Below are 26,756 nucleotides of genomic sequence, written 5' to 3'. Positions count from 1 at the left end.
CCACTGCAATGAGAGTCCCGTGCACCACAACGAAGAGTAGCCCCTGCTCGCCACAACTAGAGAAAGCCCACACGCAGCAATGAAGACCCAATGCAGCCACAAATTAATTAATTAAGTTTAAAAATGATATCAAAACTTAAAATTTTTACACTTTAAAGGATACCATCAAGAAAGTGAAAACTCACAGAATGGGAGAATATACTTCCAAACTATGTAGCTGAAAATGGATTTGTATCTAATAAAGAATCCTTACAACTCAGTAATAAAAAGACAACCCAGGGCTTCCCTGGTGGCGCAGTGGTTGAGAGTCCGCCTGCTGATGCAAGGGACGCGGGTTTGTGCCCCGGACCGGGAAGATCCCACATGCCGTGGAGCAGCTGGGCCTGTGAGCCATGGCCGCTGAGCCTGCGCATCCGGAGCCTGTGCTCCGCAACGGGAGAGGCCACAATAGTGAGAGGTCCGCGTACCACAAAAAAAAAAAAAAAAAAAAAAAAAAAGACAACCCAATTTTTTTAAATGGACAAAAGATCTGAATACACATTTCAGATATATAAGATATACAAATGGTATATTGTTTTATATTTTTCAGATATAAAAGATATACAAATGTCCAATAAGCACATGAAAAGATGATCAACATCATTAACCATCAGGCAAATGAAAATCAAAACCACAATGAGATACCATTTCATACCCACTAGGATGGCTGGGATCAAAAAGTTAGATAATAACAAGTGTTCGTGAGGATGTGGAGAAACTGAAACCCTCACACACAGCTGGTGGGAATATGTATAATGGTGTGGCCACTTTGGAAAACAGTCTGGCCAGTTGCTCAAAAAGTTAAACAGTTGCCATAAGACCCAGCAACTGTACTCCTAGGTATATACTCAAAAAGAACTGAAAACGTATTCACACAGAACACTTTACACAAATGTTCCCAGCAATATCATTCATAATAGCCAAAAAGTGGGAACAACCAAAATGTCCACCAACTGAAGAATGGATAAACAAAATATGGTACACCCATAAAACAGAGTATTAGTCAGCCATAAAAAGGAATGAAGTACTGATGCAGGGTACAACGTGGATAACCTCGAAAACATTATGCTAAGTGAAAGAAGCCAGTCACAGAAGATGACGTATTGTATGGTGCCATTTACATGAAATGTCCACAACAGACAAATCTAGAGACAGAAAGTAGATTAGTGGTTGTTTAGCGCTGGGGACAGGAGGAAATAAGAGGTGACTGCTAAAGGGCATGAGGTTTCTTTTTAAGGTGATGAAATATTCTATAATTGATTGCAGTGATGGTTGCCCAACTTTGTGAATATCCTAAAAACCACTGAATTGTACACTTTAATGGTAAATTGTATGTCTGTGAATTCTATCTCAATAAAGCTGTTTTTAAAAACAGAGCTGGCAAGGCTTAGGAGGCAAAGATGTGGGCTTCCCTGGTGGTGCAGTGATTGAGAATCTGCCTGCCAATGCAGGGGACATGGGTTAGAGCCCTGGTCCAGGAAGATCCCACATGCTGTGGAGCAACTAAACCCGTGCGCCGTAGCTACCTGAGCCTGCGCTCTAAAGCCCGCAAGCCCCAACTACTGAAGCCCACGCACCGCAACAAGTAGCCCCCATTCCCCGCAACTAAAGAAAGCTCGTGCCCAGCAATGAAGACCCAACGCAGCCAAAAATAAATAAATAAACTTGGGGAAAAATAAAAAGAAGACGACAAAGATGAGATGCCATGACAACTATAATTCACAGAAGATGCTGCAATTGTCAATACTGGTGTCACACTGAGGTTGGTTAAAGCTGGACTGAGGCAAAAGAGCTCTCTACCTGGGTGACCTCCTCTAAACAAAGGCCCTGGACAGACAGCCATAACACAGGACCAACAATTTTTAGCCTGCAGTGACAGGAAATAAGAAATGTTCTTCCATTCAGGTCTAAGGGGAAATGAGAAACCCAGACTGCCCCAGTTTTTAGTGAGAAGTTGATGACATGGTCATGTCATTGTTACAGAAGGTTCCCCTGTGGAGGGGTCACATATGAGCACGTGATGACCTGGAGAAGGGTCAGGCGGGCAGCAGTCTGGGGGCACCAAGCAAGGATGACTCAGTCTCAATCAGCAGAAGTGGCATACGTCATAAAAAACAATTGGACATAGATGAAATGCAGCACATCTCTTCTGCTTGAATCCGCAAGACAGAAATGAGTAAAGCCAGCTTTTTAGCTCTAGATCCATATTCGCTCTGAGTCAATTAATCTTAAGTCTGGCTTTTCATCTTAAAAAATGGTAACAATGATCGGTCTTGGTCTAACACTAGTTGACTTTTTAAATGATCGAATGAGGTATTTGAAAAACTCTGAAATAAACATAAAATTTTTTTTAAAAAACCAAAAAAAACAAAGCCCTAGCTTTGTAACAGATTCTTAACACTAAACAATATATGTGAATCATCTCATTTACTCCTCACAGCACCGCTAAGGAAACTACTCACAGGGGCCCATCTTACCAAGAGGAGGGGGGCTGCCCAGGCTCACTCAGAGCAGGCCCTCGACTCCAAGGTGTGCCCATCACCACCATGCTTCACCACTGTTCAACTTTTAAAATTACTTATCATGAGACATTTCATACATACAAATTCTAGAACCTAGAAAGCACAAAGAAAAAACAAACAATCAAGTACCTGTGTACCTTCTGCCAGCTTAAGAAATAAAACTTTCCAATACCCTGGGCGTCCTCTACCAAGTGCCAGCAAGGATGTGGAAGGATGTGAGTTCTCAAACCCCACTGAAACAGGAGGGAAGGGGGCAGGGCACAACCTTTAAAAGAAGGACAGCCATTGAGGATACAACATAAACTGGTTAGAACCAATTAGGCCCAAGATGGCAGAAGATTCGACTTCCAGTAGACCTTGAGCCTCATTAAGCTCTCATTATAATACATTAGCATATGCTAAACAACACACCCACAGGCACCATGACTGAAGGCCCCCCATAAACGGCCCAAAAGTGGGTGGGGTCCAATTGCTGGAAATTCTCACCCCCTCTCCAAGACTGTTAGAATACTCCTCCCACTCATTAGCCTATGAAATTAGCCAGCCTGTGAACACTAACAACCCTGTAACCCCCAGGCCTCTGGCCTTCTGAGATGACCCACACTCTGTCCGTGGAGTGTGTTTCTCCCTGGGTGCTCTTGCCTTTTGAGACGGACTGCATTCTGTCTATGGAATGTGTATCTCTCTAAATAAATCCACTTCTTACCTATCACTTTGTCTCTCACTGAATTCCTTCTGAGCTGAGACATAAAGAACCTGAATTTCAGTAGGTCCTGACACCAGGTGTATGATTTTAATTAAAAGACAGTGGGTTCAAGTCCCAATCTGGGTTGTGCAGTTTCACTATCATGCTGGAAACCAGTGATGCCATCTGGCAGATTACAGGTTGCATCCCTGTGACCCAGCGATGCCATCCCTGCGACAGAGACAAGGCCTTTCCCGGGGGCACTGTCTACAACAGCAAATGACCGGAAACCATGCAAATGTCCAGTCCAGGGAACGGATACACTCATCGTCATGAGCCTACAAGGCTTCAGATATCAACCATCTGGGAGCAGAGAGTTCCTCCCTCATCCACACCTGGGCACCCAGGAAGGTGGGGGGTGGAGTCAGTCATGGGCCAGGCTCTGAGGGACATGGCTCTTGACTCCCTCCTTCCCCCCTGCTCCCCTGTTCTCTGTGCAGGCAGAGAACCATCGGGCAGATTCACCTCCCCCCACGTTCCCTGAGCACTACGCTAGGAACCTTGGGAGAATGAAACCCCAGAAAGTCAAGCCCACATGCCTGGGGCAGGTGGGGGTACAGAGTGCTCCACACAGAGTGGAAGGAACTCTCTACAGAAGGGAAGGAGTAATTGATCCCGACAGGTATGAGAAGGGAAGCTCGGAGGAATGGTCTGCACCAAGCATGGTTAGAGATGACCTCAGAGGCCTTCCAGAGCCGTGGGAACAGCGGCACCTTTACTCTTTCCATCAGATACTTGGGTAACTTAACTGCCCAGCTCAGAACCCTAGGGAACCTTCCTCTCCTCACTTACTGCACCAGGAGTAACTGCAGGGAAACGCTGCCCGGCCCTAGTGCAGTGACACAGGGAAGTCATCAAGTCATCACTGTCTAAAAGGCCATGACTCAGCAGGCTCAGGAACAGGTGTGCCAGCCACCAGCTCTGTGACCTGGGGCAAGTTCATTAACCTCTCTGAGCCCTGGTTTCTTCCCCTATAAAATCAGAATCACCATCACAGTAAGAAAGCTAATAACACCAACCTAAGAGGGTCACTGAGAACATTAAATGAGACTGTAACCAGACAGGGATGGGGTTCCCTGGAGAAATAGAACAAGGCATGGCTTTCTTGACAGAAGAGAAGCCATCTTTGGCTTAAGCCATTTTGTGATCTGAGCCACAGTGCTTGCCTTTGAACAGGTCTCAGTAATTAAGGATCAAAAGGACAAACTTATCAGGCAAGAGAAGTAACAATAGCAAAGATAACACATCAGTTGTAAAGACTCCCAGTTAGACTGGCCTAAAGCACTATCTTAAGCGGTTTGCAGGATTTAAACCAGCCTCGGGTTTAAACACCACCAGATCAACTGGAACCTAAGGAATGATGATGTTGACCATTTCTGACCCTTGTAACTTTCAATCCACTTTAGCTTGGACTCACTCAGTCCACCACCCAAGCCCCTTCGTGAGTATGCATGTTCCTTAAGCTTAAAACTTCCCCAATTTCTCCTCTCCCCCTTTCCTTTGACTATAAAATTGTAGCCCACTTAAACCTCAGGGCAGAGCTCCCTCGCCTGACCGCTTGCATCTCATACAAGCGTCCTATATTAATAAATCTACTTCTTGCCAAAAAAAAACTTCCCCAATTTTGTTGCTGGGGAGACACTGCTTTAGGAAAGATCCTTGGTGTTCTCCTTACTTGTTCCAAGTAATAAATCCAAGAGGTAAACCCAGTTTCTGGGTAACATGATGATATATGTAAACTACTTTGCACAGGGCTTGACACCAATGAACACTGTAGCCAAAGGCAACTGGAAATCCTCAATGAGCAAAGTCTTTGCATCTCCAAACTTGCTGGCATTCATCAGCCAACAAATCTGTCTCCCCTGCTAGGAGTCAGGCAGCCACCTGGGCTGGTTTTCAAACAGACTCTCACAGAAAGCCATCCAGGGGTGAATCTGGAACAGGAGTTCATGAATTCCACTCACACAAGCTGCCGGGTCACCATTTTCATTCTCAGGCTCACCTTCTTCCTCTGCAAGTCACTGGAATGAGGCAATAACCTAGATTTTTCCTGCTCAGGCCTAATAAGCTGGAATTTTAAACTGTCAGTCTTCCCATTTTCTATTTTCTCCAATCTTATTTGGTAATTTAGGTCTTGACCTTGGTTTTAATTACAGACCAATAAAACAGGAGGGAAGGGGGCAGGGCACAACCTTTGAAATAACGACATAGCCCAAGGACATGACATAAACAGATTAGAACCAAATGGGTCCAAGATGGTGGACAAGTCAACTTCCACCAGCCCTTGAGCCTCAGTATATGCTCACTGTAACATAAGGATCAAAAAGTGGGCGGTGGCCCAATTCCTGGAAATCCCCGCCCCTTCCCAAAATAGCTGGAATACTCCTACCACTCATTAGCCTATAAAATTACCCACCACTATAAAAACTGACAACCTCATACCCTGGTGCCTTTCTCACCTTCTGAGATGGCCCACACTCTGTGGAGTGTGTTTCTTTCTAAATAAATCCATTTCTTACCTTTCACTTTGTCGCTCACTGAATTCTTTCTGCGATAAGACATCAAGAACCTGAGCTTCGTTAAGTTCTGAAACCAGGTGTGTGACCTCAGTTGGAAGACTGTGGGTTTTGGCTGGGTTTGAGTCCCAGCACGTGGGTTCAAGTCCCAATCTGAGGTGCACGGTTTCACCAGTGCATTAGCTGGCCTAGGGATGGACCAAAGTCCATGCGCTTAGAAAGGGTATGTGAAATAAAATTCATATTTTGTGGCAAGACAAGAAAAAATTAAACAAAAAAAATTTTCTTTGCCCTTTGGCCTCCTCTCTCCCTTCTACTGTGCATTGTGTATCTGCATTACACATGGACCAAACCTTCCCCATCGGCGGAAATACCTGCTCAACCATGAAGAGCAACATTCTCTTAGCATCAAGGAGACAACTTAAACATAACATTCCTTCTTTATCTTGTACAGACTTGGATTGTATGAACTGTCAGTAATTCATTTACCATAAAGCCCTCTGTCTCAAAAAACATATGTAACTATGCCTTGACTTCTAATGGGCAGAACAGTTCTCAACACTGAGATGCTATTCCCAAGTTATAATCCTCAATTTGGCTCGAATAAAATTTCTACTTCTTTCTTAGACCGACTGATTAATTTTTCGTCAACAGGTATCTCGGGAGTTACCAAGAGACACAATACAAAGGCAAAATTATTAGTTCTAGCTTTGATGTGACCACCACTCTGAATGCCAAGAAAGTAGCCTGTGATGAGCTGCAATGTGTTTCCCCAAAATTCATATGTTGAAGTCCTAACTCTCGTACCTCAGAATGCAACTGTATTTGGAGACAGGGTCTTTGTAAAGGTTATTATGTTAAAATGAGGTCACTGGGGTAAGCCCCATTGCAACATGACTGGTGTCTGTCTTAGGACACAGATACACAGAGGGAGGACCACGTGGAGACATGGGAAGAAGAAAAGTCCAGGAGAGGCCTCAGAAGAACCAACCCTACCAACACCTTGATCTTGGGCTTTGCAGGGGAGCAGATTTTGCCACCTCAAAATATGCCTCTTTGGCACATTAATTATTATTATTTTTTGCGGTACGCGGGCCTCTCACTGTTGTGGCCTCTCCCGTTGCGGAGCACAGGCTCCGGACGCGCAGGCTCAGCGGCCATGGCTCACGGGCCTAGCCGCTCCGCAGCATGTGGGATCTTCCCGGACCGGGGCACGAACCCGTGTCCCCTGCATCAGCAGGCGGACTCTCAACCACTGCGCCACCAGGGAAGCCCTGGCACATTAATTATTTTAAGGTGGTTGTTTTTTAAGAAACAGCAGACAAGGAGGAAACTGAAAACCAAGTAGGAGTTGTCCTTTTGTAAGAAACATTTACATTCATGAGGGAAATCTCCATTTGTAAGGGGGTCTCCCTCCAAGTACCTGGAAGAGCTGGGAGGACCAAATCTCTAGAAACTCTCAGGAAAGGGGAAGGCACTGACTTAAATCTGCGTAACCACCTTACCCTTGTTTACTGTGCTTTCCCCATCACCTCCCAGAACTGACTATCCCCACCTTCAACATCCTCTTTTGTCTTCAGCTGAGGATAATATTTAAGGTGAGGGCTTCCGCCATTTTGGTGAATGACGTAGTTTTCCTGGGTCTCTCCTATGCATACATGTTATTAAACTTCTGTTTGGTTTTCTCCTGTTAATCTGTCTCATGTCAACTTAATTCTCAGACCAGACAGAAGAACCTAGAAGGGTAGAGGAAAATTCCTTCCTCCAGACAACGTGAAGCCTCCAGATGTGTGAGAAAATTAATTTCTGTTGTTTAAGCCACCCAGTCTATCGTACTTTGTTATGGCAGCTCCAGCAAACTAACACAAGGCCCACGTTCAGAGTCAGGAAAACCAAAACGGACCAAGCAATGAACCTGGTGGTAGAGAGGAACAGGAGACCGGGGAAGCAGGTTTCCCATCTCCCCACGTCCCAAGTGCTAACTCAGCTGAATGTAACTTTTAGAATTAACCAAAGTCTTACCACGTTTTCTGGCAGCTTGTGTCCAGGGAGATATTTTACATTTTCATGGTCATTATTTATGATGTCTGTCAGTTTTCTCCCATTAACCGTTTCTTCAAAGACCCACATCTTGACCGTGGAGGCAAACTTCTGAAGTTTCTTGACATTATCACCAATTATTTTTGCAACAGCTGAACCCCTGCAAAAGAAACAGTGGAAAAGAAAACAAACTCACTCGAGCAGAAGAGAAAAAGCACTAGATTGTATTTCAGGAGACTTGCGTTCTGATTCAAGCACTGAGCTTAGAACTCAGATGTGATGTCGTCTCAGCCGCAAGCTGTTTGTTCGTTTGGTTTTTTAATAAATTTATTTATTTATTTGTTTGTTTTTGGCTGCATTGGGTCTTCGTTGCTGCGTGCAGGCTTTCTCCAGTTGTGGCGAGCAGGGGCTACTCTTCGTTGCAGTGCGTGGGCTTCTCATTGCGGTGGCTTCTCTTGTTGCAGAGCACGGGCTCTAGGCATGTGGGCTTCAGCAGTTGTGGCTCGTTGGCTCTAGAGCACAGACTCAGTAGTTGTGGCACATGGGCTTAGTTGCTCCGTGGCATGTGGAATCTTCCCAGACCAGGGCTCAAACCCATGTCCCCTGCATTGGCAGGCTGATTCTTAACCACTGCGCCACCAGGGAAGTCCAAACTGTTTGAAACTTAGTTGTTTTCACTTGGAAATACCACCCCATGATCAGGAAAGCCCCAGAATTTGCTACAAGGTCAGAAAGCACCACCCCTTGAAACTAGTAAGCACCAACCTATCTTGGAAGAGAGTATCACAGAAGGAAGAGAAATCCACCTGAAAGATGGCATAAAAATAACACTTCAAGCGTTCATGAAGTCTCCGAAGCAACTAGGCTATATTTCAAATCCATCAAGATCAACATGCAGCTACCGTAGAATAAGCTGTGTTCTGGTGAACTGCAACAGGCTCCATGTGCAGTCATAAAGGAAAGACAAGCCCCAAGTGGATTCCAGAAAAGGAGCAGAGCAAGGGCATGGGTCCCCCCAGAAGACACCCAGAGGCCTCTAAAAGCTCCCTTTTTTCTGCATCTCTATTCACCAAACCTTTTCTGGTAATGAATCAGTCTCCAATAGGCTTTCCCACAGGGGAAGAGAAGATGCTAGTTAACGCCAGTCCTCTGCACAAGAGCCGCGGGTGTGCGGCTGGTCCCCGTGGCAGAGGTGATCATGGTCAGCGGGTACCTTGCCCATCTCGCAGGTGTGTTGAGTGCACACTGATTGGGCCGCGGGTGGTACCTAATCCCGGCTGAACCAATCAAGTTCTTTTACAGGAATCTGAACAGAGAAATAGTTTCTTAGATAACTTTCCTGGTGTGAGGAGCAAAGGAAAGAATGGTAAAGAGCACCTTGAGAATTCACGTGTCAGGGCATTCATTATTTTTTCTAATGATTTTTCCTAACGATACAGACAATTTGTGAAATGGAGTAAGGGGTGATGACGGAAAGGGGGTGGGACCAAGCTGATGCAGAAGAACAGATTGGAGACAGTTATCCTTATGTTTATCTTTGGCTGCACAACAGAATTACCTGGGAGACTTGGCATTATCACCAATTATTTTTGCACATAACACCTTGGGCTAGATGCTGGTGATATAAAAGGCACAGCTCTCAAAAGCTTCCCACCCAGTTGAGAGATGAACAAGGTAAAAGGAATTCACAATCCTGTGTGTGATAAGAGGTGAAAGGGAATGAGGGACACGAGATTAGAAGGGTAAACTGCGAGGGACTTTTAACATAAAGGACTCAGATGCAACCCAGGTAATCCATGGGAAGGCTCGCCTGCCCAGCGTTCAGCTGAGGGAACCACAGTGGACAGACCTGGCTGGGGTCCAGGGAGAAGACATGGGAACGGTGCTGAGGAAGACCATACCTCTGCAGAGAAGCAAAAAGGGCTTCATGCATCAGGGATGGGAAAAGCAGGCAAAGCAGAGCTTCCAGCCAACACTGAGCTAATCACAGACACGTGAGGGAGCCGGGCCAAGCCAAGAACTAACCAGCTGATCCAGAGATGCACAAGCAACAACATGTGCTTGTTATTTTCAGCACCGAGTTGGCAGAGGGTGGGCTGTTTTGCAGTGGTAGCTAAGGGATGCATCAGACTCAGCAACGCTGAGGTAACTCCAGGTAATTCTGGGCCAAGCTATTGGATCTGCCACTCATGGATGGGGGAGGGGAGGGAAGGGAGGAGATGGACACCGGGAAGAAGCATGAAATTCAATTCAAGAATGAATCCAGGGAGGGACTTCTCTGGTGGCGCAGTGGTTAAGAATCCTCCTGCTAATGCTAGGGGATACGGGTTTGAGCCCTGGTCCAGGAAGATCCCACATGCCGCGGAGCAGCTAATCCCGTGCACCACAACTACTGAGCCTTTACTCTAGAGCCCGTGTGCCACAACTAGTGAAGCCCGCGCGCCTAGAGCCCATGTTCTGCAACAAGAGAAGCCACTGCAATGAGAAGCCCGTGCACCACAACGAAGAGTAGCCCCTGCTCACCGCAACTAGAGAAAGCCCCCACGCAGCAAAGAAGACCCAACTCAGCCAAAAAAAAAAAAAAAAAAAAAATCCAGGGAGATGAACAAAAAGATTCTAATGCCTATAAGGCCTAGTCTTGTTCTTTCTATATAACTTATACAATAATATATTTTTTGGGAGATCAGAAATGAAAACACTTTAATTTGTTCTGCTTTAATCTCTTTCAGTACTATCTCCATTTGAACCAAGGATTTTCTTTGCTGTCCACCTTTTCTGTGTTGTTTATAAAACCTCAAAAGTATATAATTCACCTCAACATAATAAAGGCTATATATTCTATACGACAAGCCCATAGCTAACATAGTACTGAATATTCTTACCACCAAAAATGGGGAGATGGGGGCAGGAGGAAACTCTTGGAGGTGATGGATGTTTATTACCTTGATTGTGGTGATGGTTTCATGGGTGTATCCCTATCTCCAAACCCATCAAATATTAAGTATGTCTGAGTTTTCTGTGTTTCAATTACACCTGAATAAAGTTGTTTTTGTTTTTAAGTATAATCCATACCCAAAACTCCTTTGTGGCTCTGAAATGGTACTAAATGTGTTTGTCACATATGTGTAAGGAACAGGATCAAATAGCAAAGGGAGTGTTTTGGAAGAACCCGTGTGTTTGAAGGCAACTACATAAAATCCACATATAAGTGAAAACCCTGTCCTAAAAAGATGCCTGGCCTACAGAGGACCAGTCTAAAAACATGCACAGATACATTAGAACTGAGCCTAAAATAAAAGAAAAATACTGCGTCCAGTCCAGTCCATGGAGGCAGTTTGTGTGTGGCTCAGCCATGGTCGGGGCTGGGGTCCCATGGCCACGGTGGTGGCGTCTCCTCGTTTCAGGGGCTGTCCTGTAACTGTTCCAGCCTGGTCAGGCACAGATCGTTAACACGGCTGGGTCAAGGGCACAAGCAGCCATTGCTCCACCTGCCAGCTCGTCCATCTACTAAAGGCCAGGTCTGCGATGAGTCCGGTTCTCCTCCAAGTGAGGAGTGGGGGCCAGAGGTAGCCCCAATGGCTGAGCGCTTGCCCCCCCCCACACACACACACGCACACACAGCACCAAGTGACAATGACGCATGTGTGCCCTTTTCAACTCTCCTGGCCTCCCTGAGAGAGCGCCGAATGTCTCATGTGAGTGTTGCGGTGTTTCCCAGCTCCCCAGCCTGTGTGAATTTCCCTTCTTCCCAAAGTATGAGGCAGCCTCCACTCAGAGCCTTGGCAGGGACCAGTATCTGGCAAGGGTTTTATAATACTGTTTTGTTTCCATTCTATTGGTGGCTGCTGTTACCTTCTACTTCTGGTCTTTGGAGTGGTGATATAAAGTTTTCTTTTAAAGTCAACTTTTAAAGAAAGTCTAAGTGAATAAGCAAAACAAAAGCGAAAAGGGCAGTTTAAAGAAGGTTTAGTTCCATCTAAACCTCCACCTGGCAGATTAAGACACGACACAGGAGGCTCGGTCACTCTGACCTTGGGTTACTCAACCAGGTAGTGGCAGAACTGGGAGGGGGACTCAGGACGGCTGACGGCCAGTCTTGGGTCTTTACTCCGGAGTATAATATCACATTTCCCATGGAATCATGAATTACTTATCAACAAGTCTTGGGCCTCAAAGTACAGACTAGTTTGTAACCTCAGCAATATTATGCCAACAAAATTTAAAAGGGACTTAGGGTGGGAAATCACGACCCAGTGCCAGCTGGGTACACACTGGGTATTTGACACAAGAGCTCATTTCATCTTTCCAGCAGCCACGTTATCCCCACTTTACAGATGAAGAAGTAGAGGCTCAGAGAGAATGAATAAGTCACCCGGTCACGCTGTCCATGTAGAGCCAGCAGTTCTGGCCCAGATCTGTTTCCAAAGCCCACACTTTCTACTAATTCCTGTTTGCTGAGGGGTAGAGTAGAATCATTTTGTTGAGAATACACATTAAGCACCTGTGCCATGCAGACACTGTGCCGGGCACAGAGGACACAGGGGATAAAGCTGGTAAGTCTAAGGTTGGGGTGAGGGAGAATTCGAGCCAGAGGGAAGGGCCCGTGGAGCAAAGGTGCAGGAACGGGGGGGGGGGGGCATGGAGACTGTCCTCTGCTTTTACCCAGAGTCCACACCTGGTGGGAGGTGGAGGAAGGGGGAAGGGAGAGGTTATGAGCAGCAGGGGGAGACAGGGAGAGGAGGCTGAGAAAGGAGCAGAGGAAGGGGAAGGGGAGAGGGAAGGATGGGGCAAGAGGCAGAGGGTAGGGGTTTGCTGACTACCAGGTGTCAGGCACTGTTTGTTTGCTTTTTGTTTTTTGATTGACATGTAATTGACAAATAACATTGTATAAACTGAAGGGGTATAACCCCTTCGTCTGATACATTTAGGTATCGCAATCTGATTACCACCAGAGTACTGTTTTCAATGCTTTACCCACATTATCTGTTTTAAGCCTTAGCAACTCTCTGAGACAGGGACTATCACGATCCCCATTTTTCAAGTGAAGACACTGAACTCCCGGGATCACACTGGTAGTCAGTGGAAGAGGAGAGATCCGCAGCCCAGGCCATGTCTTCACCACTCTGCTCTCCCTCCTTGGGTCCCAGCTGGACAGACACTCACCTGCTGGAGGTCCTAACCTCCACTGGCAACACCCCCCTTCCCCCAGCCCCTTGGCATTCACTCACCTCTTCCTCTCTAAAAAGATGTGACATTTTAATCAGCCAAGGAACAGGATGCCTATCAAGTCAGGTTGACAATTCCCAGAACTGCATGGGGTGCAGGAGCTTACTGGCACAGAAAGGACGCCACAGACCATCCCTCTTTTACCAAGGAGGAAACTCTCTAGGGAGAACAAACAAGGGTGCAGCTAGATTCTCCCCATCCCGTGCCCAGAGCTGATCCTACGTGTGGATCCAAGGGAAGAGGGTGATCAGTTTTGGTTTAAATAACATCGACTTTCTTATTCATAAAAGCAATACATGAAAGACAAAAAAAAATTATCATCTTACCACTCAGGGAGAACCACTGTTAACATTTTGTGTAATTCTTTGCAGTTAAAGGGCTTTTAAAGTACAATCAAATGCCAGAGTATTAGATGCAAATGTGAAAAATGAAGTATTTTAAAAATAGATTCAACTTGGTGAATGTTTATTTGATCTCTGGATAGGGAAGCTTTATAAGTTAAAAATCAAAGATAGCAACCACAGAGGAAAAAAGATCAATGTGAACAACTTCACATAGAGAAAAAAAGGAGGGGGAGAAGCAGATGAAAACAGTCTTTCTGTCTATCAAAATCCAAACTGCAGAGGAAAAGCCTCAAATAGAATGTTACATTTAACAAAAAACAGGATGCAAAATTGTATATGCCATACGATCATATGCATCACATGCGATTAACAAAATACATACCGCCTCACACCTGTTAGTGTGGCTACTATATTAAAACAAAAGAAAAACAAGTGTTAGAATGTGCAGAAACTGGAACCCTTGTGCTCTGCTGGTGGGAATATAAAATGGTGTAACTGCTATGGAAAACAATACAGTGGTTCCTCAAAAACCTAAAGATAGAATTACCATATGATCCAGCAATTCCCCTTCTGGGCATATACCCAAAAGATTTGAAAGCAGAATCTTAAAGAGATATTTGTACACCAATGTTCATAGCAGAATTACTCACAACAGCCAAAAGGTGGAAGCAACCCAAGTGTCCACTGATGGATTGAACAAATAAACAAAAGCTGGTATATTCATACCGTGGACTATCAATTCAGCCTTAAAAAGGAAAGAAATTTTGGCACATGCTACAAAAAGAAGTGAACCTTGAGGACATTATACTAAGTGAAATAAGCCAGTTACAAAAAGGACAATTACTGTATGATTCCACTTATGTGAGGAATTTACATGAACTCTCTCTTGAAGTTGGAATCCAGCCACGACATGGAGAAGCCCAAGCTCGCCTGCTGCAGAAAGATAGACACGTGGCCAGTCGCCCCCATTAGCCTGGCCAAAGCCTGCCCACTGTGAAAGGGGGCATCGAGGACCAAGAGCCCCAGTCCACTAAACACCTGACCGCTGCCTTATGAGTGAGCCCAGGTGAGACCAGCAGAAGACTCTCCCTGCTTAGCCCAAACTGCTGACCCCCAGAATCAGGAGCTAATCAATGATTGCTGTTTGAAGCCATTAAGTTTCAGGGGAGATACTGGGGCAGCAACAGATAATCAATGAAGTTCCTAGCACCCAACTGTGGAAGGAACTGAGCCCCAAAGTAGAATGATGGCAAAGTGCCACTAGGATAACCTTAAAGGAGTCGGGGGACTTCTGGCTTAGTTCCTGACATCATCAAGCCTGGGAGTTAGAGATGTGGGGAAGGAGAAAGACCTGGATGGTTGATGACCCCAGACACAACTTGCCACCAGCAAGGATTGAGAGGCTTGGAGATACTACTTGGCCTGCGACAGGGAAGATTTAGGGGACATGTGACTCTTCTATCCAATGGGACATGTTTTAGAAAAGAGTGGGCTCGGCTTCCTCTGGTGGTGCAGTGGTTAAGAATCCACCTGCCAACGCAGGGGACACGGGTTCGAGTCCTGGTCTGGGAAGATCCCACATGCCATGGAGGGACTGAGCCCGTGCGCCACAACTACTGAGCCTGCACTCCAGAGCTCGCAAGCCACAGCTACTGAAGCCCACTTGCCTGGAGCCTGTGCTCCGCAACAAGAGAAGCCACCACAATGAGAGGCCTGCCACTGCAGCGAAGAGTGGTCCCCACTTGCCGCAACTGGAGAAAGCCCCCACACAGCAACAAAGACCCAACGCAGCCAGAAAAAAAAAAAAAAAAAGAGTAGGCTCGCCTCAGCGCTGCTCACAGACTAATGGGTAGAAGCTGGAGGTGACAGATTCTCCTCTCAAATATAAGACTTTTCTAATAATTAATTTACTAGATTAATTTTAAGATCAGGTGCCTTAAAAACAGTAAACTATGATCATGTCATGTCTGCAAGAAATGGGATGCCTCCTTTGGAGGGAAACTGAACAGGATGTTTGTTTGTTTGTTTTTTTTTGGCCACACTGCAAGGCACGCAGGATCTTAGTTTCCCAACCAGGGATCGAACCCGTGCCGCAAGCAGTGAAAGCACAGAGTCCTACACACTGGACTGCCAGGGAAGTCTCTCCAGGATGATTTTTAAGACCTCATTTCAATTTGATTTTTCTTAAGTGGAATATTGTTATACTAGACATTTTTGGGAGGGTAAGCTACTCAATATTTTTGTGATGATGGGATTTGTTCTCAGGTAAAAGTATGCTTCTCACTAAAAATGATAAGAATTTATAGAAACACGGACATTGGAGTTAGAGAGATCTGGGTTTCAACTCCACCTTATTAACCACTGACCTTGAAAAGTTTTCTAATCTCAGTTTTGTCACCTAAAATAGGAATAATAGTAGTACCGCATAGACTTGTTATGAGATTTAAATGAAATAATGCACATCCCAGACACAGAAAATGACCCTAAGTGGTAACTGTTATGATTATCCCCCTTAAGGGAGGGGAGGAAGTGAAGAATGATGAAAGAGGTGAAAGAGGGCTAAGATATGAAAATCAGACTCATCCCCAATATAGCTGTGATGTATACACTGCACAACAACAGAAACAGGTGTGCGGATCAGCCTGGCAGGTGTCCTCAGCCTGGCTCCTGAGGGAAATGGGTCTCCTCCCAGGTCAGCCCGAACCGCCACTACCTCTCCCTCCAGCTTCCACAGTAGAGGTGTGTCAGCGTCGCCTGTGGACCAGGAAGGGGTCGTTCTGACCTCAGAGGAGCTAACACGCAGATGCCTAAACTGTTTCGAGCTCTCCACGTGGGGGTAGAGCAAGAATCATCACAGGCACTGAGCAGCACAGTCAAAAACGATGACACTGGGGGATGAAGAGCTGCCAGGCTGCATTCAGATGTTTCCAACAGGACAAAAAGGGTCAGCCACATGTCCAGCTTCACTCATCGGTGCAAAGTAGGCCAAAGCTCTCCCTGACTTTCAGTCCCAGGAGTCAAGCTGTGCTGAAAACAAGGGCAAAAGATAACTCCTGGAAACACCTCCTGCTCTTTTATCTTCTCCCTTCTTCTGCCTCTATTCCTTAGCATTTTGTGATTGGCATTGGTAAAAGTACACTTCTCACTGAAAATGCTAAGAATTTATAGAAACATGGACATTGGAGTTAGAAGGATCTGGGTTTTAATTCCACTTTATTAACCACTGACCTTGAAAAGGTCTGTTTTGTGATGGCTCTGGTCAAGGATGATGGAACTAACACAGACAGCATTTTTTCATTAGCTGACAACTGCTGGGTGCTAGTCACTTTGCATTCTCTCAGATCATCTCATTTCATCCTCACCATGATCCTAGACAGCAAGTACCCATGTCAGGAGCAATGATTCTTGGAGAGAAGCAGTTTGCTCAAGGACCTAGAACTTGATGGGGCCAGAAACCCAGGGGGTAGGAATCCCGAGTGCCTCCTTCCACCGCTGCCTGACCCGGCCTCCCAAGGAGGTGTGGGGTGTTTCTGGACTTAGACTGCAAATACAACCCTGAGGTTTTAGTTCTAGAGCTGCATCTTGCACTGTGTCTGGGTGCCCTTCCCAAGGTTCTGGTGAAGGAACTTTGTTTCATCTTCGGAGGAACCTAAGAAGCTTGTTTTTTCCTTTCTGTTGCTATTGTGAGTCACCAGGACCAAGAAAAGCCATGCCGCTTAGGAAGCACCTCCCTGCATCCTCACAGGGGGCAGCACAACAGGGCTCAGCTGGATGCAAGAGGCCCCCTTGGCCTCCTCTCTCCCACCGTCTAGAGGAAAAGAGGTGAGGGAGGGCGGGACAGGCCCGTCAGTCTTCAAGTATCTGCATAGCAACTATGATTATTTACATTGGGGGACGCACCAATGTGAGCTTTAGACCCACCTTTTAGCTACAGATGTAACATCATTATTTCCATAAGCATTCTGAGCTGCTTCAAAGTCCCAAATGTAGGGACTTCCCTGGTGGCGCAGTGGTTAAGAATCCGCCTGCCAATGCAGGGGACACGGATAAGATCCCTGGTTCGGGATGATCCCACATGCCACGGAGCAACTAAGCCTGTGCGCCACAACTACTGAAGCCCGCGTGCCTAGAACCCGTGCTCCACAACAAGAGAAGCCACCACGAGAAGTCCATGCACCGCAACAAAGAGTAGCCCCCGCTCTCTGCAACCAAAGCCCGGGCGCAGCAACAAAGACCCAACACAGCAAATAAATAAATAAATTTCTTTTAAAAAAAAGTCCCAAATGTAAACACTGCTTAAGTAAGTTCCTATTCCTGAGCATCTGGAAGGGTCCGTCTTTTGGTAACCTGTTTTAAAATCAGCAGAAGGCTAAAATCTCTTAGGGAAAAATCTGTTTCACTCTCAGGGAATATGATTCAGCAAGTCTAGCTTCAGTGCTAATTCTGATGCAAGTTGTCTTTGGACACATTTTAAGAAACATTACTAAAAACACTATTTAAAACGTCTACTCTTGGACTTCCTTGGCGGTCCAGTGGTTAAGATTCCGTGCTTCCACTGCAGGGGACACGGGTTCAATCCCTGATTGGGGAACTAAGATCTTGCATGCCACGTGAGGAAAAAAAAAAAAAAATTCAGAACAGAAACCAAAGAAACAATCTAAAATGTCTAATCTTGTTACAGATATTTCATTCAACTTTGTACTTCTTTTGAATTTATCTTCCATATCCTTATCTATCTGTGACGTGAAGGAAGAGATGGTGTCCACTTGTGTTCCTATCCCTGGAAAAACCACCATATCTGCATGGAGCAGACAGTCAAATGTCTTTGACCAGAGCTGAACACTCAGTGGGCCCCTGGGCAGCCTCTCTGTGTCCTTTTCTGTCCCTAAGTTCCTGAATCTCTCTGGGGAGGTCGTGAGCCTCTCTCTAGGACTAGCATGGCTCTGCACCCAGGGCAGCGACAAGGAAGCCAATGACTGTTCCAGTCTGATCCCATCATTAACAGAACCGGCAGCCAGCCCAGACCATCGGCACATTTCTCAATTGCTCTGCTCCAGTGTCACTAGCCAAGTTCTACTCCATTTCCTTGGGCTGGAGTGAGCCAAGAAAAAGTCAAGTACATCAGAGAGAAGCTGCGGGAAGCCGGGGGCATGGGGCCAGCGGGGGGAGGGGGGATGGAGGGGCAGGGCCCCAGAAGGGTCACTTCACAACTCTTGTTTCAGGCCCATATCTGGCGTAGCCCAGCCATGCCACTTCTGCACCTTGCAAAGGAGGAAGAGGTGCTGTCATCTGTGGTTCTGTGGCCTCTTACAGAAGAGGAAACTAATGTTAAAGAACATGCGCTGAATGGGCGCTTTTTCAGTCTCACGGCCCACAAGGTACCTGACATTTCACTCAAGTGACCTTGGGATCAGAACTGGCAAAGTCCAGCTGAAAGTCCATACGAAGCTCTGCAGTGGGCAGGTACCAACTCCATTACATGTGGGACAGAACATTCTGTTGTTGGTTGAAAAAAAAAAGTTTACAGAAAAGTGCATAATATCCTAGTATTTGCAGGGCAGAGAGATAAAAGAACATATGTAAACATTCGCTTGCATCTGATAGAATTCTTCCAGAAAGAACAGAAGAAACTGATAACAGTGGTTTTTTTCCAGGAGATACCTTGGGAGACAAGAGTGAATGAGAGATGTTTCACTGTGTTTTTTGTGGGGTTTTTGGTACCTTTTAAACAATGTGAATTATTGCCAAATCATATACAATTACATTTTTACATTAAAAAGTTAGTTTTTAGACATTCATTTAGTATTTACTTAGCATATGCCCGGCACTAAGGTAGATGCTGTTCTCAAGAGCTGGGAGGGGAGGAGTGGAAACAGATAATCAAATAAATCATCACCTTGCAATGACAGATGTCAGCAACAGAGGCACAGGGAGAGGGCCCTCACCTTGCTGGGATGGAAAAGTGGAGAATCAGATAAGGTTTCCTGCAAGAAGTACTTTCTGGGCCAAGTCTTAAAGACGGAGACCAAGTAACTAGTACCAATTGCTGCAGGACTCCTAGAAGCCTGAACAGTGGTAAGTGTCCGGCCACCAAAAAACACAAGGACTTTAAGGACATCACTCTGAACTATTCTATACTAGTCCCTCGGATGTGGGAAAAATAGGGCGCAGCTGTGGAAAAAAGACTGAAAATATCAGATGCTATACCATATTCTGCCTCCTCTCCCCCGGTCCACTTTCCTCTACAGTAACCCAAACACACCAAATAATCCCACTGTGTAAGTTTCAGAAAAGTAACTAAAAGAGCTGACATTTAAAGCGCTTACAAGAACGCCTGGCACAAAGTGCTTTATAAACGCTAAAGTCAAATAAAGCCTATCGGAGAAGCAAAGCTGCGCAAACATCCCCCCAAAGGAGAATTCCCAAAGTCCCTGAGCTACTGGGGGAGCCCGGCCTGTAGGAACTTGGATTTTCTTCTCGATACTTTATTAAGATACTAGACTTCACAGAAGCCGGAGCGGGACCCGCACTTGGAAGGGCAGAGCCGGCCCCGCCCTCGACCTGGATAGCAGGCGCCCTTCAGTCCCCTCTGCCTCGGTTTCCTCGATTCGGAAACCCCAGCAAGAACGCTCGAGCCTCCTCCAACTCCTCGACCCAGGCGATGTGCCCAGGAGAAATGAAGAACGCCCTGAGGATGTTGCGCAAACCCCCCGGGCATGGCGAGCAGGTGGCCTCCGTGCGCCCGCCGCGAAGTGCCGCGAGCGCAGACAGGTGCCCGCCGGTGCGCCGCCCCTCTCTCCGCGTCGCCCCCGCGAGCACGCGGGCCCAGGGCCTCCCAGCCCAGTGCCTCAGCGCGGCCTCCCCGGACGCGCGGTGCCCAGCCCGGCCGCGAGGCCGCCCGCCCCGCCTCCCCACGCGCGGTGCCCGGTGCCCACGCCGTGGCGGGGACGTGCGCCCTCGGACGTCCGGCAGAGGGGCTTCCCGCAGGCGCAGCCCGCGCCGCCGGCCCGCCGTCGCTCACCAGTTCCCCGAGCCCACGATGCACACTTTCAGGGGCGCCGCTGCCATGGCCAGGCCGGAACGCAGCAGACCGGCGCGCGCCTCCCTGGCCGGCCGCCCGCTCCGCCTCCGCCTCCTCCCGCTCGGCCTGAACCAGCTGAGGCTCGCAGCAGCCCGCCCCTCCCGCCTGTCGGCCAATGGCCGCTACTACCCCCGCCCGAGCGCACAGGGCTACAGCTGACAGCCGGGAGGACCCGCCCCGCCACTCCCGAGAACCACCGCGCACGCCCGGGCCCGGCTGGCCCCTGGCCCCGCTCCGGCACCGCCCAGCCCTGCCCGAGGCCTGTCGGGACTTGTAGTCCGCGCCTCCTGGATCGACGCTCCCGCCGCGCCCCTTGCTTCCCCGGGCGGTTGCGACCTGACGCGCGCTCCGGGCGCCGGGGGCTGCACTAGCCTCCCCGCGGAGCAGTCCTGACCCGGCTGGCCTAGGTGCCCCCCACTCCGACCCTCTCGGGAAGAGCTGCCGGGGCTGCAATTTGGAGCCGAGAGAGGAGCCTGGATTGACTCTGAAGTCAACCAGGCTTGGTCCAGAGCTCGAAGTGGCCACCCCATCCTCTTCAGCTTCCGCCTCTCTTGTGGAAACAAGAAACCACCTGGCACCGCCGAACTTCGCGGTGGCCGTGTATCTTCTGAGGCCTTTGGGACTTGGCCGGACAGTACCTGCGCTCTAGGGAGGGGGAGACCTAGACACGGGCGGCGTCGCCGTCACCCACTGGCTTGGCAGGACTGGCCTCCTCATGGTCTTCGCCCCAGGACACCAGGAGGTTTGCGGTTCTGAGACCACGCTTCCCTCCTTCCTGAGAAACGGGACGCTGTGTATCCATTGTGAGCATCACTTTCCACCAGGCGCCACGCTGGACCCTGAGGAGGAGGACAAAGCGGTGTGAACCAGGGTTTCTGAAACTCCGCTGCAGCTCTGAGTCTCCGGAGCTTTTCAAAATCCCCACGCCCAGTCAGCACCCCAGACCAATTGCATCAGAATCTCCCGGAATGGGATACAAAACATTCAAATTTTTTGAAGTTCAAGGTGTGATTGCAAAAGGACTCAAGATTGAGAACCAGAGAACTAAAATATCAGTGGAGACTGGCTGAGGAAACAAATACTGTAGTACCTAGAAAAATACTAGGCTTATTAGTTTGATGCCCAGAGGATTAACTGTTATTTTTGTTTTCACTTCTACATTGTATGAAAAATTTATCTCTGTTACTTATGATACTTAGGCAAGGAACTACTTAGAATGAGTGAGACAGAGCATGCCCTCCACTCCTCACTGGTGGTTAGCTCTCAGTTATTTGCCAGGAAAGATACCAAAGCGGGAATGATGTGGAGGATGGGCTATCCAAGCTTTATTCATTTTTTTCCCCTTGCCATTTGTGTTACCAAACAGGTTTGTCTAATTAAGTAATGAACTCATGTACTTGAGGAGTCAACATACTTTGCCAAGATTGACACCAACTGATCGGCTCACTTTTAGCCTTTGCCTAAAAGATTTGTTCTTTATATGGACGCTCCCATTCCGCAATGCTGCAGCTGCACCTGCATGAAAATGAACTGCTTGGATGTTCTGTGGACCCATTCTGCCCAACATCATACAGGATTTATCAATCAGCGGAGATGCATGACATATTGTGCCAGGATGGACATAGTGAGTAGTCATTTATTTTCTAGACTGGCTACAAAGATCATGCAAAATTACATGTATCAACAGGGATATATACATACATAGTATACCTGTAAGGGAAAAGAAGGGAAGGAAACACAAAATACAGGATTGTGGTTCTAGTGGAGAGGAAGGTTGGTTATGCTTTACATTTTTACATATATTATAAACATTTTTGTGTATTGATTTAATGAAGGTCGTGGGGGAGGGGAGAAGCTCCAGGACAGAGGAGTGAGACAATCCAGTGCTGAGATGGCTGGTCCTCTGCCAGTCCCCCTCCTGGTCAGCTAAGATAGCAGGGCTGCCGAGGTTGGCCTCCTGTGGGTCACCCAGAAGAGGGTTAAACAACTTGGAGGACGACAAGTTAGCCCATCTCATTGGACGTGTGAACTCTTGAGGGACCTGGAGAAGTCCCAGGGTGTATACGATTCGGTGCGTGGAGACAGCACCTGACAACATAACTGGGGTATGCATGTATCTTGGTAAAAACTCACCAGGCAGCGAGGAGAAGCCAGGCAGCCCTTTAGAAACTCAGCCTAGCAATCTCCTTAGCCAGGTCATTGAGTTCACGCAGCACACTTCTGATTTTCTGCATGACAGGAGGCACAGCAACACTATTCCAAACTTTCCTATATAACTGGGGTCTCCTTTACTCTCTTGGCTCCAGCTAACATTTTCCTTCGTTCTCTTAAGCCCTCACCACCAGCCTCCTACCCTGTCCCTAACACCCTCCCAGGGCCTTTCGACTCCTGCCTGCTACCCGGTCCCAAAGCCAATGCTGCATGTCAGGTGGCAGCAACACTCCACTTGCAGGTCTCAGCATCCGCCTGGTTATTTCTTGTTGTTTAACAAAGCATCCCAAGGTTAGATCTCCAAGCAACCACATTCATTTCTTTAGCTGCAGAATCAGAGGGGGAGGCGCTCTCCACATGGGGTGCACGGTCAAAGGGGGCTGGAGGATCCACTTCCAAGCTGGCTCATTCGCACGCTGGCAAGTCGGTGCCCACTGCTGGCTGGTGGGCTGCAGGCCTGAGTGTTCTCCACGTGGGTGGGCCTCCCCAAAAGCTGCTTCCCCTTGTGCCTGCATCCTACCAGCAAACATCTCAAGGGAAAGGAAACAAAAGTTGCCAGTTTCTTAAGACTTGAACCCCTAAATTAATCACAGCATCACTTCTGTCATGTGATCTTTTGGTCAAGAAATCACAGAGGCCAAATTCTAGGGGAGGGGACATAGGCCTCACCTCTCAGTAAGACAATGTCAGAGAAGTTGGGGACCAGGTTTTAAAACTGCCACAATCTGTAGTGTATTTTCATATTATAAGTGAGGACAAGAGATACAGCAAGACTAAAAAAGACTTCCCGAAGTTCCCATGGGGAGTCAGAGCCAGGAATTGGGGATTCTGTATCTTACACTCATCTGACTACTCATTCATTCAGTGTGTATTTACTGAGCACCTGCTGTGTGCCAGTTGCGGTGCTAGGTCCCAGGGATGAAGTATGAAACGAGAGGCAAGGTCCCTCCCCTCTTACATACATTTAGCGGGAGATACAGGGCCAGTTGACAGGTAATTACCCTACAGTGTAATTTACTATGGCAGCCCAGAAAAAAAGCCTCTGTCCCAGATTTGGGGGCTCACGGAAGGCTTCTTAAATAAAGTAAGATCTTTGTTGAAGCCTGAAGAAAAAGGTGCTGTTGGCAAGGTGAAGGGCTGGCGGCAGGTCGGCACACAAAGGAGCTCTTCCAGGCAGAGGGAAGAGTATCAGCTAAGATTCAGAGACAGATGACATGCTCAGGAACTAAAAGGAGCTCAGTATGGTTGGAAGGGAGAAGGAATAAGGGAAAGAGTATGAGGCGCAGGGTAAATGGAGAGAAATGAAGGTAGGGAGGTAGAGGAACTGCCTGATCATGATTGGCCTTACAAATGATATCAAAGAATTAGAACTTAAATCCTGAGGGCAGAAGAAGCCATTGTAGGGTTTAAAGGAGGAGCTTGACATCGTCAGGGCCAGGAGGCAGAGGCCAGGTGGGAGCCTGCTGCAGTGTTTATTCTTTTTTTTTTTAATTAATTTTTATTGGAGTATAGTTGATTTACAGTGTTGTGTTAGTTTCAGGTGTGCAGGAAAGTGATTCAGTTATACATATATACACACTCCTTTTTAGATTCTTTTCCCATATAGGTCATTACAGAGTACTGAGTAGAGTTCCCGGTGCTGTACAATAGGTCCTTATCAGTTATCTATTTTATTTATTTATTTATCTATTGGCCACACCATGCGGCATGCAGGATCTTAGTTCCCCGACCAGGGATTGAATCCGGGCCCTCAGCAGTGAAAGCATCAAGTCCTAATCACTGGACCACCAGGATATTCCCTAGTTATCTGTTTTATATATAGTAGTGTATATATGTCAATCCCAATCTCCCAATTTATCCCTCTCCCCTCTTCCCCCCCTTGGTAACCATAAGTTTGTTTTCTACATCTGTGATGCAGTGTTTATTCTACATGAGAGGTGATACTGGCTTAGATAGGACGGAGGCTGGTGTGGTGGTGATGGCGATGGGGAGACATGGGTGAAACTGAGACATATCTAGGAAGTAGAAAAATAAGACCTACTACTTTCTTGGGGGCAGAGAGAGGAAGGAGTCTAGGACGACTCCAGCTTTCAGGCTTGGGCAACTGAATGAGTATCATTTGCTAAAACAGGAAGAGGAATTGATCTGGAGAGAAGGGTGATGAGCTCAGTTCTGGAGAAGTTAAGTCTCAGGAGTCCATTTGGATTCCATGTGCAGATTTCAGGGAGGCAGTTAGAGACACATTTGCAGATCATCAGCACGTACTTGGAAATCCCAAGGGGTCAGTGTCTAGGACACTGCCAGGCACAGAGTATAGACACTCAATAAATGTTGAGTGAAAGTGCTTGACATCACTCACAGAGATGGGTCAAGCATCAAAGGAAGACAAACCAGGACAGGACTCTGAAATGGACTTAACATTTAAGAGCCTGAGAGGATGAGAAAGGAGCAGCAGGAATGCAGAGTGTGGTGTTATGGTTACAAAGGAAGACCACATTTCCAGAAGGAGGGGTGGTCACAGGGGAGTTTGAGAGTGGTCAGACAAGATGAGACCAGAGTGCATCTTTCAAGCTAGCAGAAAGAAGGCTGCCAGCAAAGTATGGTCGTGCAGGTAGCACACTGCACAAGGCCAGTGGGCGCCATGCACATTGTGGACATTGCAGATTGGTGTGCTTGAGAGGACCATTTTCTGACAGAGGGAAGCAAGTATCTTGAGGAAGGGATACCTTTTTCCAGTCCACACTGGAAAGGTCTGGTATGGGCTAACCACTGCCCTTGTTGTTGGTGGGCCTGGTGAGAAGACTTCAGTTTCAGTTCTGGGCAGAGATTTTGGTGGGTGGAGGCATAAATGGAAAGCAAAGAAATAGCGCTTGAGAGAGTGTAGACTCTGCTTTCTAGAAGTTTGGCTGTCAGCAGAAGATGAGGGCTAGGGATGTGTGGGGAGGGACGGCGAAACCGAAGGGGGAAGGGAAGAATTCATAGGGCTTTTTTTTCCCTTTAAATTATGCGGGAAAGGCTAGAACATGTTGAAATATTCCTAGGAAGGAACCAGTAGAGAGGAAGAGGTTGAAAACACAGAAGAGGAGAATGAGAGGGAAAGTAGGAGAGGGAGAGAGGGATTAGCCTTAAATTAGATGAGATGATCGGAGAAGGACTCTGAGCAGGGACACCTGAGTGAATCAAAGGAGCCAGCACTCCAGGGAGGGGGAGTAGCCAGTGCAAAGGCTCTGAGGCAGGAAATAGCCTCCGTGTTTAAGGAACAGAAAGAGCTGTAGAATAGTGAATAGTGAACAAATATGAGAGAGGGGAGAATTGCAAAATCTGTGTCAACACAAGCATTAAAGTAAATAATGATAAATAACAAGAATTTACAGTATAGCACAGGGAACTGTATTCAATATCTTGTAATAACCTTTAATGGAAAAGAATCTGAAGAAGAATATACATATACTTGTATAACTGAATCAGTTTTCTGTACAACTGAAACTAACACAATGTTGTAAATCAATGTACTTCAACTTAAAAAACTAATAAGTAAATAAATAATAACTAAAAATAAATAAATAATGATAGTAATGGGCTTAAACCCTTTGAATGAACTAAAAATTCATGGGTCTATGGTGATTTAAAGAAATACGTAAACAGGGCTTCCCTGGTGGCTGTGTGGTTGAGAGTCCGCCTGCCGATGCAGGGGACACGGGTTCGTGCCCCGGTCCGGGAAGATCCCACACGCCGCGGAGAGGCTGGGCCCGTGAGCCATGGCCGCTGAGCCTGCGCGTCGGAGCCTGTGCTCCGCAACGGGAGAGGCCACAACAGTGAGAGGCCTGCGTACCGCAAAAAAAAAAAAAAAAAAAAAGAAAAAGAAATACGTAAACAATCTAGCAGAAGGGAGGGCTCCTGCTTACAGTAGCATGCCAACTAGTAAACACATGAGGGAAGAACAGTGCTCCACAGTCGTCAGTGGGTGCCAAAATAGTGGTAGAAGTTTGATGAGGGACAGGATATTTACGGAGCGTCAAAGTTTCCACGCAA

General features: G+C 47.1%; 1 protein-coding gene across 2 annotated transcripts in view; it reads right to left on the bottom strand.

The window, feature by feature from the left end:
• The window catches only part of GPD1L (glycerol-3-phosphate dehydrogenase 1 like), a 58,028-nt gene extending 37,422 nt beyond the window's left edge, over nt 1–20,606 (bottom strand). For both annotated transcript variants that reach the window (XM_060022094.1, XM_069541136.1), the window contains exons 1-2: nt 20,454–20,606; nt 7,845–8,022 (exon numbers count right to left, since the gene is read on the bottom strand). In XM_060022094.1, the coding sequence (XP_059878077.1) occupies nt 7,845–8,022; nt 20,454–20,500 (225 nt within the window). In that variant the 5' untranslated portion in view covers nt 20,501–20,606. The remainder of the gene's footprint in view (nt 1–7,844; nt 8,023–20,453) is intronic.
• Between the last annotated feature and the right edge of the window lie 6,150 nt (nt 20,607–26,756).

The sequence above is a fragment of the Delphinus delphis genome, chromosome 10 (assembly GCF_949987515.2).
Source record: "Delphinus delphis chromosome 10, mDelDel1.2, whole genome shotgun sequence".
Lineage (NCBI taxonomy): Eukaryota > Metazoa > Chordata > Mammalia > Artiodactyla > Delphinidae > Delphinus > Delphinus delphis.
This window is presented reverse-complemented; position numbering and strand designations above follow the sequence as displayed.